We start from the raw sequence: 15,565 nt of genomic DNA, 5'->3' as shown, positions 1-15,565 counted from the left end.
AAATACCATTGCGATGGTAATCACTTACCTGGAACAAATTTCTAAGCGCCAGGAGGTATGCAAATTGAAAACTATTATCAATCAAATGTTTATTTCACCGACAAGAGCTTTCAATGAATTACAGGAAAACGTTCTGCCGGAATATGCAATGTTGTTGTTGTTTGTATGGTTTAGAGAGGCTTTGGCTCCTGCGGAGTTCTTTCGCCTCTAACGGAATATGCAATTAAAATTCTCTAAAGCTTACACTACATAATAGTTAATTAGCTACACTAGACCATGCATACCATGCGCACTGAAATGCACATTTTGCTATACATATTGCATACTGTTATGCTTTTATTACTCCTAACTTCTTCACAGAAACAAACATACAACAAAGAACAATCATCTTATTTAAAAAAAATACTACAAATAATGGCACAAATTCACTGACATAAGAGAGAAAATAATATGCTCACAAACAGCTGCCTGCAAGGAAAACATACCCGCATGCCAATCGAACCAAGCTGCAAGAATTCACACCGAATCGACTTGTTGCACTGAGCTGCGATGCAAACGAATGCAATCTGCACAGTGCACACGTGCGCATAGCAGGTAGAACGGGGATCGATTGACAACCATACCACGGTTCGTTAGTGCCTGTACCTGTGTAATCGAGTGTGTGTGTATCGCTACCATGCAACAGGTTGCAGTCGATGGTGCAACAACAGTGCCCGCAAGTACCAGCGTAAGTGATACCACTTGTAACTGTAACGAAAAGTGACAAATTTACTTTAACTTATTTTGACCATTTTCCTTTCGACACGGTACAAGCATTTTACGTGAGCATAGTTTTAGACCACATCGCTCTTCCTTCACAAACCGCACCACAGTGCGTACGGTATTTACTATTCTAATTACACATATTAATTGTACCCTTAGCCTGCCTGCCGGTGTGTTTCAACGCATACTCGTTTTTGCGATCCTAATGCAATTCCTCGTTTTTGTGGTGTTTATACTTGCCCAGTGGAAGCCCCTTACCCCGTCGCATGCGCATACAATGGGGGAGGGGGGAGAAGAAGCTCCTACAGCAATTAGCTAATGATGCACTATTCGTGACGTTCTAGTGAAGTGGAAGCGCAAACATAAACAGCATGAGTACGAGCGTACTGCGCACAGTACGAATACCGCACGCGCGTACAGCATGCTTGCGGGGCTCGGATGGGTCGCGTAGGCAACACCACTCACACCGCACTGCATCATTGGTGGCAGGAGGAATGCTGGACCTATTTGCGTAGAAATGTAGCCATCTAGCCCGTTAGCCCGGCAGCAAAAACGGTAGCCACCACGAAACGGGAACGCGCCAATGAAGCGCACAGACGCATGCTGAAGCGTTGCTATCTTTTGAAGGGTACTCACTCATTGGTGAGTGTTCATATTTACGAAATAGCCATAAATGTAGCTGCATGAAGTGTGTTTGTATATCACGTCAATACGCGTTGCAAAAGGAGCTTTCTTGTATGTATGTATGCATGATTACTCAGTACTGACATGTTTACGCCAGCATTAATAAGGATCCATCACGGTTTATGCAGTTCGCTAACTGATTTTACGGTTTTTTGCACAGACACTGAACGCGGGCCAACTAGTTATTCGCATTCACTGTCTTTCCGCGTGCCGAGTGCCAAACAGAATGATAATGAAACGAAAGCAACGAGCCCACCCATCTATTGCGTCTCTAATCCAGCATGATTTCCCGTACTGTATCGTGATGGTCGCATACTCAATAACGGGTGGATGGAAACCCCCTAAATCATCCTCCCCCCACGTGGTCCAATGAGATGCATGCAGCAATGAAAAACAAACAGATGTTCCGAGCTGTGCCGAGGTTATGTTATGATTGAAAGCAATCCGGCTTCTCTTCATTCTTTCTTTTTTGCGATCTGCACAAAGCCCCGACAGCACAAAGCTCGTTGCGCTACTCGCTGTCAGTCGGTCAGCCAGCCAGTCAATCAAGGTGCGAACTCCGAGGGTGGGGGGGGGGGGAGGGGGGCACATACACGAAGCTAACGTGGACGTGAATAACTTTTCTAGCACGGTTGGCTCATTTCATTTCAAAATGCAAGCTGCATTCTTCCCATCCTCCAATCCGCTTTTATCATTGCGAGCGATCGCGATTCGCATCACCCAGCAGCAGTAGTAGCAGCCCCTGCAGGTGCTGTGTTTTGTCGAAACGCCGTTAAGATAAAATGCATATGATTAGAAGTGACAACAATATGGTCGATCCGGTGTCGATCCTCCAGCAGCAGCAGCACCACAACCCAGATTGCAAATGGCGCTTTTATTCGCACATTACTGCGCGCGGTGGTGGTCGGGTGGGGGTGTGTGCGCTGGTGCTATTGCCCCCCCCCGGGCTGATTGGTTGATGCGCGCCGAACATCGCGCAATGCTACGGCACACATCAATCCACCCCACCCTGGGGGCTGTTATTGTAATGCGAGTGGTCAATTTTACGATAATTATTATGGTGTGCACCACCTGCCGGTCCTTTCCCACACCATGTGTGTGTGTGTGTACGTGTGTGAGCTACTTCCGGGCTGGTTGGTGTGCGGCGTCGAAAAGCGTCCTCGCTTTTCTGCTTCACCGTTTGATTTGATTCGATTCACATAACCGCAGGGGAAAACATTTGTTTTATGCTCGGCTGCTCGGCTGCTATTCTGGCGGTGCCGTTGCCAATCAACGCGTAGCGTGGAACTGTTTGGCCAATTCTAGTAAAAAAAACACACGCACACACACACACCCATCCACCCATTGACATCAAGCTTTTGTCACTCGACCGACGTACCGGAGCGGTGGGGTGGTTCCGGGGTGCTCGAAGCGGAAATTAAATTTTCAAACCACCGAAATGGTGCCCGCGTGCGCTCGCCGGCGAAACGGAAAGGCGGAACACCACCAAGGATCAACATTAAAGGGTGAATGCACACATACTGGCCCGGGTGCGCTCGCTCGCCCACTGAAATGTGCACGCGCATCAAACGCGTTCGATTATTAATGTGGAGCTTGCCGGCTTCTAATGCTCAATGATCCGGTGAGCATCATTAACGGCGGTGTGTCCACCGCTCTTACGTACATGTGTGTGTGTGTGTGTGCACGGTTTATGTTGCTAGCCAAGGACCAAGCTCGTACGTTTTGCGGTGGGCGCATTTTACATTGTTTCAAGTACCATACATTACGCTAGCCCACTTGACGTCTGCTACTTGAGTTAATTACTCGTTGTTTGCTAACAGTGGGCGCATCCTTCCCCCGTCTCTTACTCTGTCTATCACTCTCTCCCTCCATTTGAGTTCGGCCATTTCGTGGGACGTTTGTGCTGTCCTCTGCGGTTTAAGGGAAGTGCACCACACCAATGAACGCAATGGCTTTTGTACGACAGTTCTTGAGTTTATTCAGTTCTTTAAAGCCTCACATTCGACACGTGAATTCATTTCATCTATCTATACAGTGCAGAAACTGTACCATTGGATCTACTTTCTTGCGTGTCTACCTCGCAGCAGTTGGACCACCGTCAGGGAATATCATCCTTGAAGGCAATCTTGGGAATGCGCTTGGACTCGTACAGCTTGAGGAATATGTTCAACGCCACCTTCAGATTCCACGACGACTCCTCCAGGCACCGTTTGCACCAGGCCCGATTCAATTGAGTGAGCTCCTTGAAGACGATCATTGCGTTCTCCCGATCGCTATCGTCACTTTGCATGGAAGTATCCTGCACGGGGAAAACGATTGAATCAACTGCACACTGTAAATTGAACAACCCTTCACTTACCATTCCATTTTCCGCCACCGGCGTCGCCTCGTTCCGCCCTCCGAACGCGTCATTGCCTTCCACTGTCATGCTGTACATGTGCAGCATATCGTTGTGGATCTTGTACTCGATCGCGTCGTGAAACAGGTTCGTGCCCATACCGCACGGCTGCAGGTACCAGGTGCGGGTGAACCCAATGTAGCTTACCTGCCCGAGCGCACTCACTTCGTCCTCGTGCATACGACCGTGCACCGTGATCATGACGCGCTCGGGCGTAAACACGGGCACATCGATACGGAACGAGCAGAAATCGAACTCCGTCTTGGGAAAGGACGTCAACACGTACCCGATACGCTCGTTGCCGACGATCAGCTTGGACACGGCCCGGTCCAGACTGTCCTTAAACTGCAGCAAATTACGGCTGTGCTGAGCGTAGCTGACCTGCCGGTCCAGCTGCGCATCCAGCTGCTGCCCCGACCGCTCGATGTCAAAGTCACACGTCATCGAGAACTGTGCCTTTGGGTGGTACAGCTCCTGCAGGTCACCGCGCTGGAACGAGTCGAACAGCGCGAAGTAGTGCTTCACGAACGATTCCGCAAACTTGTACGCTTCCGGTGTGCAGAGATAGTTCTGGCAGTAGGTGAAATTCCCGAGCAGCGTACGTCCATCCAGCTGCTGCAGCATACCGAAGTACTGCCTAACCTTCCGCACGTACTCCACGCTGGAGCGCATCGTGCCGCACAGTGGGTTATTGTCCAGGAATAGCTCCGTAATGTTGTTCCACGGAATGCCTTGCAGGTCCGAGATTTTCGAAAGCTAAACGAAAGGACACGGATTAGTACCAGCGGTACGGTGTGATTCAAATTTCAATAACGGTTCGTTTTGAAATGTTTCAAAGAAGGGTGTGTGTGAAATATTGCACCATAGCTAACTTTTCAAACGCACTGTACTAAAACTGTACTAAACGATGTAACGCTTCAAATATTTTGAGCGCAGCGGAAACTTACCGCATTGCAGCGCAGATCGAGCGATACCAGCTTGTAAAACTTGGACAAACTTTCCAGTGCGGCACAGTTTCGAAGATCATTGTTCCGCAGCCGCAGCACCAGACAGCTGTTGCCGTACTTCCGGGCAGCAAACTCCAGCATGTACGCGAGCGTGCTCGGGCTTTTCGCACAAAAGTCAACCACCTTGCACTCGTTCAGCTCGTCCTGCATCGAGCACAGGTCCAGGCAGCCCAGCTTGAACCGTTTGTTAACAAACCGTTCCAGCTTGCGCAGCGGCTGCACATCGGTGTCGCTCGCCTCGGCCACGTTCATCGCCAGCGCTAGCTTCAGCACGGTGTTGTACGCAGGGATCGGCAGTTTCAGCTTTTGCTTCACCAGAAACAGCAGCGCTTCGAAGCAGTTTTGCACGAGAAACTCGTCCTGCTTGGAGTAGGTTTTGTAGTAGCAGGGGTAGAACGCATGCTTGCCCAGCAGATGGAACAGCCCGTCCAGAATGTCCTGCTTGTTGCACACACCGTTGTGGTGCACCGTCACCTTATGCCAGTGGGGTGTTATGTTGTACTTTTGAAAGGCGCCCGGGTTCAGGTCCGCTTCCGTTATGACCGTCCCGGGGGAGGTTATTTCCACTTCCTCCTCTTCCTCCGCATCGTCACGCACCGCTTTGGTCGTGACGGTTTGGGTCAGGTTGGAGTCCTACGAGAAGAGATGAGGAAAACAAAAGGGATTACTCTATGTACGACATATTCCACCGATTCTCTAACGCATTCTTACCAGCTTTAACAGGTTCGGGAAAAAGCTGCGTATAATTTTCTCATAATCAGGCACATCGGTTAAGTTGTTCCCCTCCACGTACAGCTCCACCAGCGGAATGTCCTTCAGCAAACGGAGCGAGCTCGGATGTTTGATACGGTTGCCCCGCAGGTCCAAGCTGATCAGCTTCGTATCCTTTAGCGCGGCCAGCAGCGACATGTGGCTGATATCGTTGTTCGCGAGCCGCAACCGGGAAATGCACGCGTTACCGTCCATGGCCTGCGCAATCGCCGAACAGACCACCTCAAACTGGGCCCGATTGCCCAGGTACACGCAGAGCTCCCGCAACGAGGCATGCTCGGCAAAGCTGTCCAGGTTCAGCACCGCAATGTCACCGTACTGGGCCGCATTATCGCACCGCTCCTGTACCGCCTTCGTGATGGTTTGGCGCGGGAATATCTGCCCCGTGTGGAATCGGGCCGCCCCGAGCCGTACGCTGATTGGAAGCGTCATGCTGCCCGCCTTTAGCTGCAGGCCCTCCTCGAACATCTTCAACAGCACCTGGCTACACATTCGCAGCAGGAAAAAGTCGGCATTCGCGTGGCGCCGATACGCCACAGGGAAAAAATCACAGTACGAGTAGCTGCCGAACAGGGCTTCCAAAATTTTCTGCCTCGTGCAGCCGTTGCCGTGGTGCACTATCACCTGGTGCCACATGTCCGCTCGGTTCAGCAACGCCCGGTCTAGGGTGAGATTGGCCGCATTGTACACCGGGCCCGCCAGCTTCGGCTCCAGCACGATGTCCAGCTCGCCGGTGCACATTTTTAGCGACTGCGGCTTATCGCTGTGCACGTTGTAGAAACTGTTTTCATCGTGCTCCTGCGGTGTGGACTGTTCCGGAACTGCCGTGGCGGGGGCGATAGAAGCAGGCACAGTAGCAGCTTGGGGGCGTTTTACCCGCTCCTTGCTTTGCATTTCCTGCAGCATGTCCTTGATGCAGCTCTCGGTTTCATCGCTTTGCTGATCGGAATCATCTCCCGGTTCCGCCTTCACTAGAGGCGAGTTGTCTTCGTCCATTTCGTTCTATTTTCCTTAAACTAATACTATTGTCGACACAGAAGAACTCGATATTGCTACACCGGCATTTTTTTTACCTCCGACAACAACAAAATACGCTGAACCAAGCAAAAATGACAACTGTCTGTTGTTAGTGGCAGTGCTGCCAGATTGATAAATAATTATCATTGAAAAAGGATGATATTTATTTAAAAAAAAAGCATTCAAATCCTTTTCACGCATTTGCATTAATACTAGTGCTAATGAAAATTAAATAAACGCTGTTTAAATCTGATTGATTAGATTAAGAAACAACACAAAAATCGAACAACAGCACCAATATCTCACGGAGCACAGTGGTCGCGTGACATCCACGGAAAGCTGTGATGACCGAAAGCTTTCCCACAGTGGGTGTTTGTTGTTATTCGGATTTTCCTGATCAATACACTTTATTTCACAATCGCACGACGTTCTCCACTTATTGGAAAGTTGTGTAACTAAAACACAAAAGAAATGTTGTTCCTTAAAGTATCCAGGAGTGCAGTTACCTCCTGCCTGCGGTCACGCGCCCTCTCTACCGGCAGATTCAATTGGGCAGCCATCAAAACGGTACAGGAAAAGGTTGATCCGTACACGAAAATACACATTAATTGTGCGTACGAGCTGAAAATCGTTCCCTACGATCTGCTGGACTGTCCGGACTCAAACCTCCTGAAGGCAACGGTCAAGCAGGGCAGCAATGTGGACAGCTTGGCAGTGAAAATCACCGACAAAACTGTCACCATCACGAGCGACCCGAGCGCCGGTGGGTGCGAATGTATCTTGGAGGTGCCGATCAAGGCGGACCTGCAGATCCGCAACGACGGTAGCACCACCATCGCAAACCTGTACAGCGACGAAATCGACATCGTTGGCACTGGCAATATAGAGACACGCAGCCTTCGTTCCACAAACATCCAGCTCTGCAGCACTGCCGGCAATATTGCCTGCCAGGGGATCACGCTGGCGGAAAATGTAACGGCCACGACGGTGGGCAAGGGAAACATATTTCTGGACAAACTGCAGGGAGGATCGGTTAGTGCGACTACCGAGGCGGGCAACATTTCGGTCAATGCAAGCTACTCGAACCGAAGCACGTTCCAGACGCGGGACGGTGATATGGAGCTGAAAAGCATACACAAGGATTGTACCGTTCGATCGAACGGTGGCAAAAGTCTCACCATGAGTACGTGTGTCATTAATCGTGTGATTAGTTGTACAATAATTAAATATTTATCTCTTATTCCTACAGAGGGCTTCTACGGTACACTAAACGCAGACGTTGGAAGCGAAAACGTAACACTGCAACTATCGGAAATGGTCGGTACAAGCAATATCAAAGCAATGGCCACCAAAACGTTGCATCTAAATCTTGCCGAAACTGTGTACGATACGTCGTCGATCAAGGTGAAATCCACCCAGCTTACGCTCGACAGCTCGATGGACGACAAGGAACATCGACGAGACGGCAACAGTGCCGTGCTGGGCAAAGCCGAGGCAGAAAACACGTTACACGTCGAAACGAACGGGTCGGTGGTGGTGCGAAAAATGTCCTGGGCCGATAGCTTTTCCTTCAGCGGCATGAGTCAGATGGAGCAGCAGTAAAAAATCTGCATCGACATGCGCAACGTGTGTCCATTCTCAGGGCAGCATTTCAATGATGGTAGGCTTTAGTATATTTTAAATAACGCTGATACCTTCCTTCGACCTAGCGGTTGATGTTTTCTTTCTCACGAGAGAAATATCCACTCAGTCATTAAAGTAGCATACAGATATTTATGTACCAGATACGAAAGCATCACTCAGAATAAACATAGTGTTCCCCAGTTGCAACACCCATAACTGGCATTTTCCGGAGATGCTTTCCTTACGTTCCTTGCTATTTAAAATTGTAACAATCTGTAATTATGCCAAATTACAGGGCGATTATATTCACTTGCAAAACAAACCTTATACCCTACCTCACATGGAGCTTAACAGATACTGCAATTACTCTATCGACCAAACAACTTCCCCTCTTATGCACTGTCCCGACACACACACACACTCTCACCAGTATCGTGGCAAACCAGTCGGGTGAAAGAAATCCTCCCCGCACAGATCGGTACTACACTCAAACGCACCAGCCCGGCCACATTTGCATACGTTGCAGTGGCGGCGAAAAACTCTTCCTTCCGGGCACGGGCGACTTCCGTTGCCTTGCTGCCGTTCGATCGCATTCAGCAGGTCAAGGTCGTAGGAACAGATGCGCTGCGTTGAGTTTCCGATTGCCAAACAGTTGATGAAGCTCTCGCCGGCTCCCATCGTGCGCCGGTAACGCCCGCGTGGTGTTGCTGGTTTGAGGAAATTGGTATGTTCAATTTAAAGAGGTAGATAATTACAATCAGACCACTCTTACCACTCCTACTGCTGACGGTAAAGGAGAGCAACACAATTCCTACAATAATTGCTGCGAACTTCATCGCGTGAATGGTTGGGTTCGTTTGAGGGCGATTTGCAAGAACGGGCAAGATTAAGGCGGGAATGATAAGCAACTGCATTTAGCTGCATTTTCTAGGCTATCGCTATTCCCGATTCTCGTCTGTGTTGCTCTCAATTAAAGGTGATAGTAACGGATGAAATACTTTCTACTACGTTTCAAATCACGATTAAATGCTGCAACATTGATTCTTTTTATGCATTCCACGAAACGCGCAACAGTTACGCTCTTCATCCGTTCGATACAATCTTTATTACAGTTACAGCAGGGGGTTCGTTTTTATAGCCCAAATCCGACTACTTATGCGACTGCTGGCGTTTTCGAAATTAATTCCACCCCCTTCTAGCTTCTTGGCGGGATGCTGCGCACAAGGCGTTTCGGATGCAACAGATGAGGAGAATGGTCGTACGCATTTTTTTTATCGCCAAATAAGATTACAGTACGATGGACGCTATTGCGAAAAGAAATGCGTAGGTCATTTATCAACATTATTATACAGTTTATTCTCCGTTTATTCAATCTTTCTGAAAGACTTCAAATTCATGCAGCCCATGTTTAATCCAGTCAGGACGTTCGCCGTTAGCTGTATTTTACAATTACTCTTCCATAAGAGCAGATAAGTATATTTATGATAATTCTTGCTATGGCTATTCTGTTTCATTCCTGAGCAATTATTTTCATTTCCAAAATTCAAAAAACAAAGAAACAAAGAAAATAAATTATTTACCAGTTAGGTGTGGCTGAGCTATTGCTGAAGGTGTCCTATTTTCTTTGTTGCAACAGGACAGTAACAACAAATTCTGTATTTTTCCCTCTGGCTGGATTAAACAAAATATAGTAAATTCAATGTACAAACGTTCAATGTTGAACGGATAGATTAACAACGTGTACCAGCACAAAAGGATAATTCAACAGCGAAATGGCCAAGGACAGCCAAATCAAAACGCAACTCCTACCATATTCCTACATCTTTACATTGGAAGGCACTGAAACGACTACCTATCTAAGTCGAAGGGGTTTCTAGAAATTGTAATCCGATTGCAGCTCCTCCATCGTACAGGAGTTCAAGTTGGCGACCAACGCTTTCGTCAGCATGTTGCAATCGTTCGATACCAGCACAACCTGTGCGTCACCGGCAACCGTCTGCACCTGCAGCGCACAGTTTACGATGGAATCATCCGGCGACAGCAATGGCATCAGCTCGATTGTATCGTCCCACGGGTGCTGCCCCTTGACGCGTGCATCTTTGGCGCGCAGCATTTTGTGCAGGAATTTCACCACCGACACAATCTTCGAGGCTAGCTGCGGCTTTTTGTGCTTCACCGTGTCCAGCTCGTGCAGCACCTTGTACGGTATGATCACGATCGGTTGACGTCCTGCGAATGAAAAGGGGTTTTTTTTTTCAATTTCCATACAAAAGTTGGAATATGACTCCTCTTACCTTTGTATTTCTTCGAAAGAAAGCTCTGAAAGTCCTGATAATGCTCGATGAAAATGTTGGTGTCAATTACGCAGTAAAAGTAGCTAGAAAACGCACTCAGTCCCTCTTTGTATTTGGTCTTCAGGTCGGACATTGCTTTCTGCGAATCATTGTTCGTTTCCTTCTGCTTTTCAGCCTTTTTCGGCTGTTCGTTGGTCGATGGTTTTGAGTCGCTCGCCGATTTGTTTTGTACCCTTTTTGGTTCTGGTGAATAGTCAAACTCCATACAGTCCATACTATCGTTCGCTGGTATGGGCGGAGAAAGGAGTGCAGCCGGCTCGGGACTGTTCATTTCTACATCATCCACATCCATCTCATTGCTCTCTGCTACAGTAGATGTGCTTGTTGCAACACAAGCTGCCCCAGTACCAGTTGCAATACTGACAGGTTTAGTGGCTGCATGTGTTACAGCAGCAACGGGGATAGTGGCAGGGACGGTAGCAACACGAGTAACAGTAGATGTAGAGCTAGACTGTTTAAAGCTTGTTGATGGTAATGTTAGCTTTTTCTTCGGAGGGCTGTCCCCATTCGGAGCGGTACGTTTCCGCGGGACGCTTGTCACAGCCTTTGCCTTTTTTTGCTCCTCTACCTCCTGATGCAGGGCGGTACAAAGCTGCTCCAGTCTGGCCTGGGCCGATCCGGGCCGCGTACCGTACAGTTCCGCTCGCCATGCTGCTGGCAAACCATTTGCCTTTTTGTTTTTGGCCTTCACAATAGTTGACAGCGTTTTGTCCGCTTTTCTCGAGACGCTGGCAGTGTTGGGCAGTTTGCTAGGTATTGTCGCGATTCGCCCCGTCTTTGCTTCGTTGGCCACTTTCGTTTGTTTTGTGTCCAGTGCGGATGTCGTCACTGTTACCGGTGTGCCCGGTTTGGGTGATTGGAATGCAGGGCTTAAACGATGCGCTATTTTCGATTGCGGTGTTGCCGCTTTGAACGAGGGCCCATCGGAAGGCGAAGTTGCCTTCCAGCGGTCCGTCCCTTGCCATTCCGGTGATCTCATCCTTTTGGCCTCCCGCAGCGTTTCCGGCGTGGTGGGTGGTGCTTCTTTTCGTTTAGAGCTCATCTTTGTCGTGTGATACGTTCGGCACGCCGCATTACCATACGGAACAAGTGCTGCTATCTGATTAAGCGGGTGCGCTTGATTGTCAACTAAAAGAAGAGAAAAGCCGTTGATTGGTTAGAAAAATTGACCATCCAAATGAAAACACCATTCCTCGCTAACTACACCAACCAGCATGTTTTAGTGTATCCTTTGCATCTCCTTCTGCTTTCTGGACACAAAGTTTTTTGCACATGCGTAACCAGCGTAAACCAGCGTGTCTTCAGTGTGGGGCAATGGGTTTTCCTTTGAATAAAACACCACAGTAACACACATATCTTTATCACGCACAAGATGATGGTGCCATCTTTGCTTACCTATTTCGGGGACAATGCTGTGTACCACCACTATGGGGAAAACATCGAGATTTTTATGAAAATCTGAACTTTCCACACTTTTATTTGTACACAAAACGAAGACTTCTTGGCACTGACGAATGTAAACAATGCGCCGAACTGTCAAAACCAGTGTGGCCAGATTATTGTGGCAGATTTCGGTAGGAGCACCATTTTATCTGTAGTTTTCGGTAGGTTTTGGTAGATTTTCGCTGGATTATTTAGATTGATTAGATTATTTGGCTGAGTCTTATAGTTTAATAATTAAAACAAATTTAGATTTTTCCTTCAAACCCTACATATTAAAATCAGTTTTTCTGTTCACTCTGCCCACAGAGCAAGGCAAGCTTTTTGGTGGCCACTCTTCAAAAGCCCTCGTTCGAAAAGGACAATGTACTAAAAAACCGTCTCCAGCGAAGGAAAATCGCACCGATTTGGAGGGTATAGCGACGTTTTTTTTTTAAGTAGTGACGGTTTTTGGTGTTCCGAGCGAGGGCTTTTCAGGGTGGCTGCCAAAAAGTTCAGATTTAGGAAGGGAGCACCTAAATTTTAAGGCCGGGCTACATTGATCGTACTCCCACGTGTAATTTCGATTTTCACTAGCGCATCTGGCGGCGGCTGGTGGAAGCTTTTTTTGGTCGTCGAGGGAATGGTCGTGCCGGATCTCAAATTTAAGTTGTTTTTCCATCGTTTTTTGCCATGAAAATGGATGCAATGCTTATAGGACATGCGCATCTACCTTTTACAAAACTTTTCTTGTCCAAATTAGGTTAAAAACATGGAAAAATTACATATTTTCTAAAGCGGCTCCAAATTGTTTGGCAAAATGCTTCGGTCAGCCGCCGCCAGGTGCGCTAGTGAAAATTAAAATTACACCATAGAGTACGATCAATGTAGCCCGGCCTTTATCTGTACTTTTCGGTAGGAGTTTCAATTTGTATTGGTAGTTGTGAGTATGTTTTGAAGTGTTAAGTGGATTGAGGGGTGGGGGGGGGTGCAAATCTACACGAGAAAATACGGTCCTAAATGCCACAAATCCACTAAAAGACCACTAAACGGGTTCTAACAGACTCAAGCTCTCAACCTAAACGGAATATAGAAAGACTTCGTTTAGCAAACGGCAAACGACTCATGCATTCTAAACATAGCAAAAAGCTGGTGGCGTCATCTGTTGGTGGGACACCCAACCAGTAGAGCTTCTACACTTAGAGGAGAGCTTTCTCATTCCCTCTGCACTGTTGTATGGTTTCGCATTGAAGTTATGCATCGCTAGAACTAGAACGGCGATACGATTGTTTAAATACTAAACTCCCCACTGGTGCAAGAAAAACTGCCATGTATCAATTGTTGTGATAAGCTCCAGCCTGCAAGTTATGCTGTCAGATAGTACAAAAACAGTCGTGTCATTTTGCATCGAAAATCGTACAAAGTTGACATTTATTAGCTTTAAATTATTAAAATTTAATTATTTTGAACATCGAGTTATCTAGTTTCATAATTCTAAATTCTTAAAGACATTTCTCTTAATGTTAAAAATCAATTTGGTCAGATCAAACAATCCTAGCACAATTTTGGACTAGCACAACATTTGGAACACATAGTACAACAATTGGTACATGGAAGAGGTTTTGGAAAACGGCTATAACTTTTGTAAAAAGTGTGTGTTACAAAATGCAAAATCAATAATGGAGCTAAGATATTTGTCTATCTCCTTCACCTTTGTTTATGAAATTTTATTCTGTAGTTTTGTCACAATTCTTGTTTTAGTCCAAATGCTGTACAAACTCATCCATAGTTCGTGCACCTATCCTATTTTACATTTTGGAATATTTTTTAAATAACGTAATCAATTTAATCATACTATTTTTGCATGTTTTTATTCTTTATTCTACTTTCACAGCCAATACAAACTTTACTAGCTTTTGGTACTCTTTGCCTACCCTTTCACACACAAATTCGTTTCATACATAAAAAGGTTAAATTTAATCTCTGCCGTATCATGCCCTCACACAAAACGTCTACTTGAAAGCTTCGCATTATTCTGCTCCCATCCCATCACACCTGCTCGCAAAGCACAAATTACGACCCATATTGCATGGAAATGGCTAGCAGAACCGTAACCTCAAATAACATATGAACAGCTAATAATCGCTGTAGCACTGTTGCGGTGTGAACAAGAGCCCCCATTTCTCCACACTGCTGGGCTGCACGTGGCACTGTACTGCCACCAATCCGTACCCATCGACAGCTCCACGCTTCTAAGCTTGGGAATGATTCTGCATATCACACCATCGGTTGCCAATAGCAGCTAATGTTACAAGGGGAGCGACAGCTTTCCCTGTTGCGGTGTGAAATTTCTACCATCGCCACCGCCGTCTTCGGAGACAAAACCCATTGAAAAGTTAATCCAGTTTCAATGCCATTTCAGTCAATGGTGGGTGCAACTGGGCCGGGAGGGGTACGTGGGGTGGTAGTGCGAAGTGTGTCGACATTTTGCAGCTAACGATAAAGCCGCTCCTTCGCACTCGCCTTCCGGGTGTTCAACATGTAGAACTTTTATTATGAGCAGGCGGGTGCCCTGCTAGATTATGAAAGCGTCGAGTTCAGGTTTTCCCCTCAAGGTGCCTCCTAACCTTAGCCTCCTCGTTTGAGTCGAGCCCTTCCCTGCGTAATCCTTTCTATTCTGTTTACCCCAGCGAGCTGTTGAGTTTTCCGCATGCAGTTCAGCTGTTATGTTTCACATGACTTGTGGTTTGTGTTTTTTGCCACACTGTGCCATTCCCAGCTCTGCATTGGTTGCAGGGCGCGCGAACAGACAGGTGTGTGGGCCAGAGCTTCAAGCACCCTTCACGACACATGGCGATGAATATTTTGTATAGAATAAATTTATCTCTCCCCACAGCACCAACATCACCAGGCCTCAGCCCTCTCCACCTCGAAGCAGTGAGAATGTGTGCATTGGATGCATTGGTAATTCAACAGCATATTTACTATGCTCTCAACGCTTTGCCTCAATGCACCACAGCAATCGGCGCACTGTGGTTGTTACATTCACATAGAATTGTCTGTATCAACACGCTGTACTGCGTAAAAGGGATAAATGAATGTCAATGGTGCATTTATTTGGGAACTCAACAGAGATTTCTACTATGAAACTATTGTTGCTTCAACATTCCTTATTACAAAGCCTATTCAACTTTAAATTACATTAACAAAAAAAAAACTTATGAAATCATCACAAAGGCCCATGAAAACGCTTTCGCTGTCTTGCAAAGCCGTACAACGCTCGTTTGTGTTGTTTTCAGCGGCCAAGGTCAGGTCGGCATTGCGCTGATGAATCCACTTCGACAGCAGTCGTAACGTTTCTATTATCATCTACAAGCACAGGCGAACTGAAAATCAAAAGCACAATTCAACCCGGCCGAGGAGCAAGCTTTTCATGGCTTTCAAGCAAGAAAAATAGGCTCCGGAAAACACACACAAACCGAGACGTGGAAATGAATGGTAACGCTCGCGCAAAGACAGACGCCCCGTGC

At 47.1% G+C, this 15,565-nt stretch overlaps 3 protein-coding genes across 5 annotated transcripts; 1 reads left to right on the top strand and 2 right to left on the bottom strand.

The window, feature by feature from the left end:
• Positions 1–3,399: 3,399 nt before the first annotated feature.
• On the bottom strand, positions 3,400–6,740 carry LOC1281117 (nuclear RNA export factor 2). 2 transcript variants are annotated; one of them, XM_321055.6, is made up of 4 exons: positions 5,563–6,740; positions 4,792–5,484; positions 3,806–4,600; positions 3,400–3,745 (listed from the first exon to the last, which is right to left on the bottom strand). In XM_321055.6, exons 1-4 carry the CDS (start codon positions 6,616–6,618, stop codon positions 3,545–3,547), a joined length of 2,745 nt encoding a protein of 914 aa, XP_321055.6. In that variant the 5' UTR covers positions 6,619–6,740; the 3' UTR covers positions 3,400–3,544. The 2 variants fall into 2 exon arrangements, with proteins under 2 accessions (XP_321055.6, XP_061502030.1); XM_061646046.1 differs by having other exon boundaries at positions 3,400–4,600; positions 5,563–6,722.
• Positions 6,741–6,977: 237 nt separating this feature from the next.
• Positions 6,978–8,478, top strand: LOC1281118 (uncharacterized). The gene is made up of 2 exons (XM_321056.6): positions 6,978–7,822; positions 7,889–8,478. The coding sequence occupies exons 1-2, from the start codon at positions 7,111–7,113 to the stop codon at positions 8,239–8,241; spliced, it is 1,065 nt and encodes a 354-aa protein (XP_321056.6). The 5' UTR covers positions 6,978–7,110; the 3' UTR covers positions 8,242–8,478.
• A 1,115-nt stretch (positions 8,479–9,593) lies between these two features.
• LOC3290542 (uncharacterized) lies at positions 9,594–12,169 on the bottom strand. 2 transcript variants are annotated; one of them, XM_550812.5, is made up of 4 exons: positions 12,012–12,169; positions 11,827–11,940; positions 10,557–11,744; positions 9,594–10,491 (listed from the first exon to the last, which is right to left on the bottom strand). In XM_550812.5, the coding sequence occupies exons 2-4, from the start codon at positions 11,888–11,890 to the stop codon at positions 10,136–10,138; spliced, it is 1,608 nt and encodes a 535-aa protein (XP_550812.4). In that variant the 5' UTR covers positions 11,891–11,940; positions 12,012–12,169; the 3' UTR covers positions 9,594–10,135. The 2 variants fall into 2 exon arrangements, with proteins under 2 accessions (XP_550812.4, XP_061500454.1); XM_061644470.1 differs by lacking the exon at positions 11,827–11,940 and having other exon boundaries at positions 12,012–12,153.
• Between the last annotated feature and the right edge of the window lie 3,396 nt (positions 12,170–15,565).

The sequence above is a fragment of the Anopheles gambiae genome, chromosome 2, assembly GCF_943734735.2.
Source record: "Anopheles gambiae chromosome 2, idAnoGambNW_F1_1, whole genome shotgun sequence".
NCBI lineage: Eukaryota > Metazoa > Arthropoda > Insecta > Diptera > Culicidae > Anopheles > Anopheles gambiae.
Note: the sequence above shows the minus strand (reverse complement) of the source record. Positions and strands in the feature narration are given on the sequence as shown.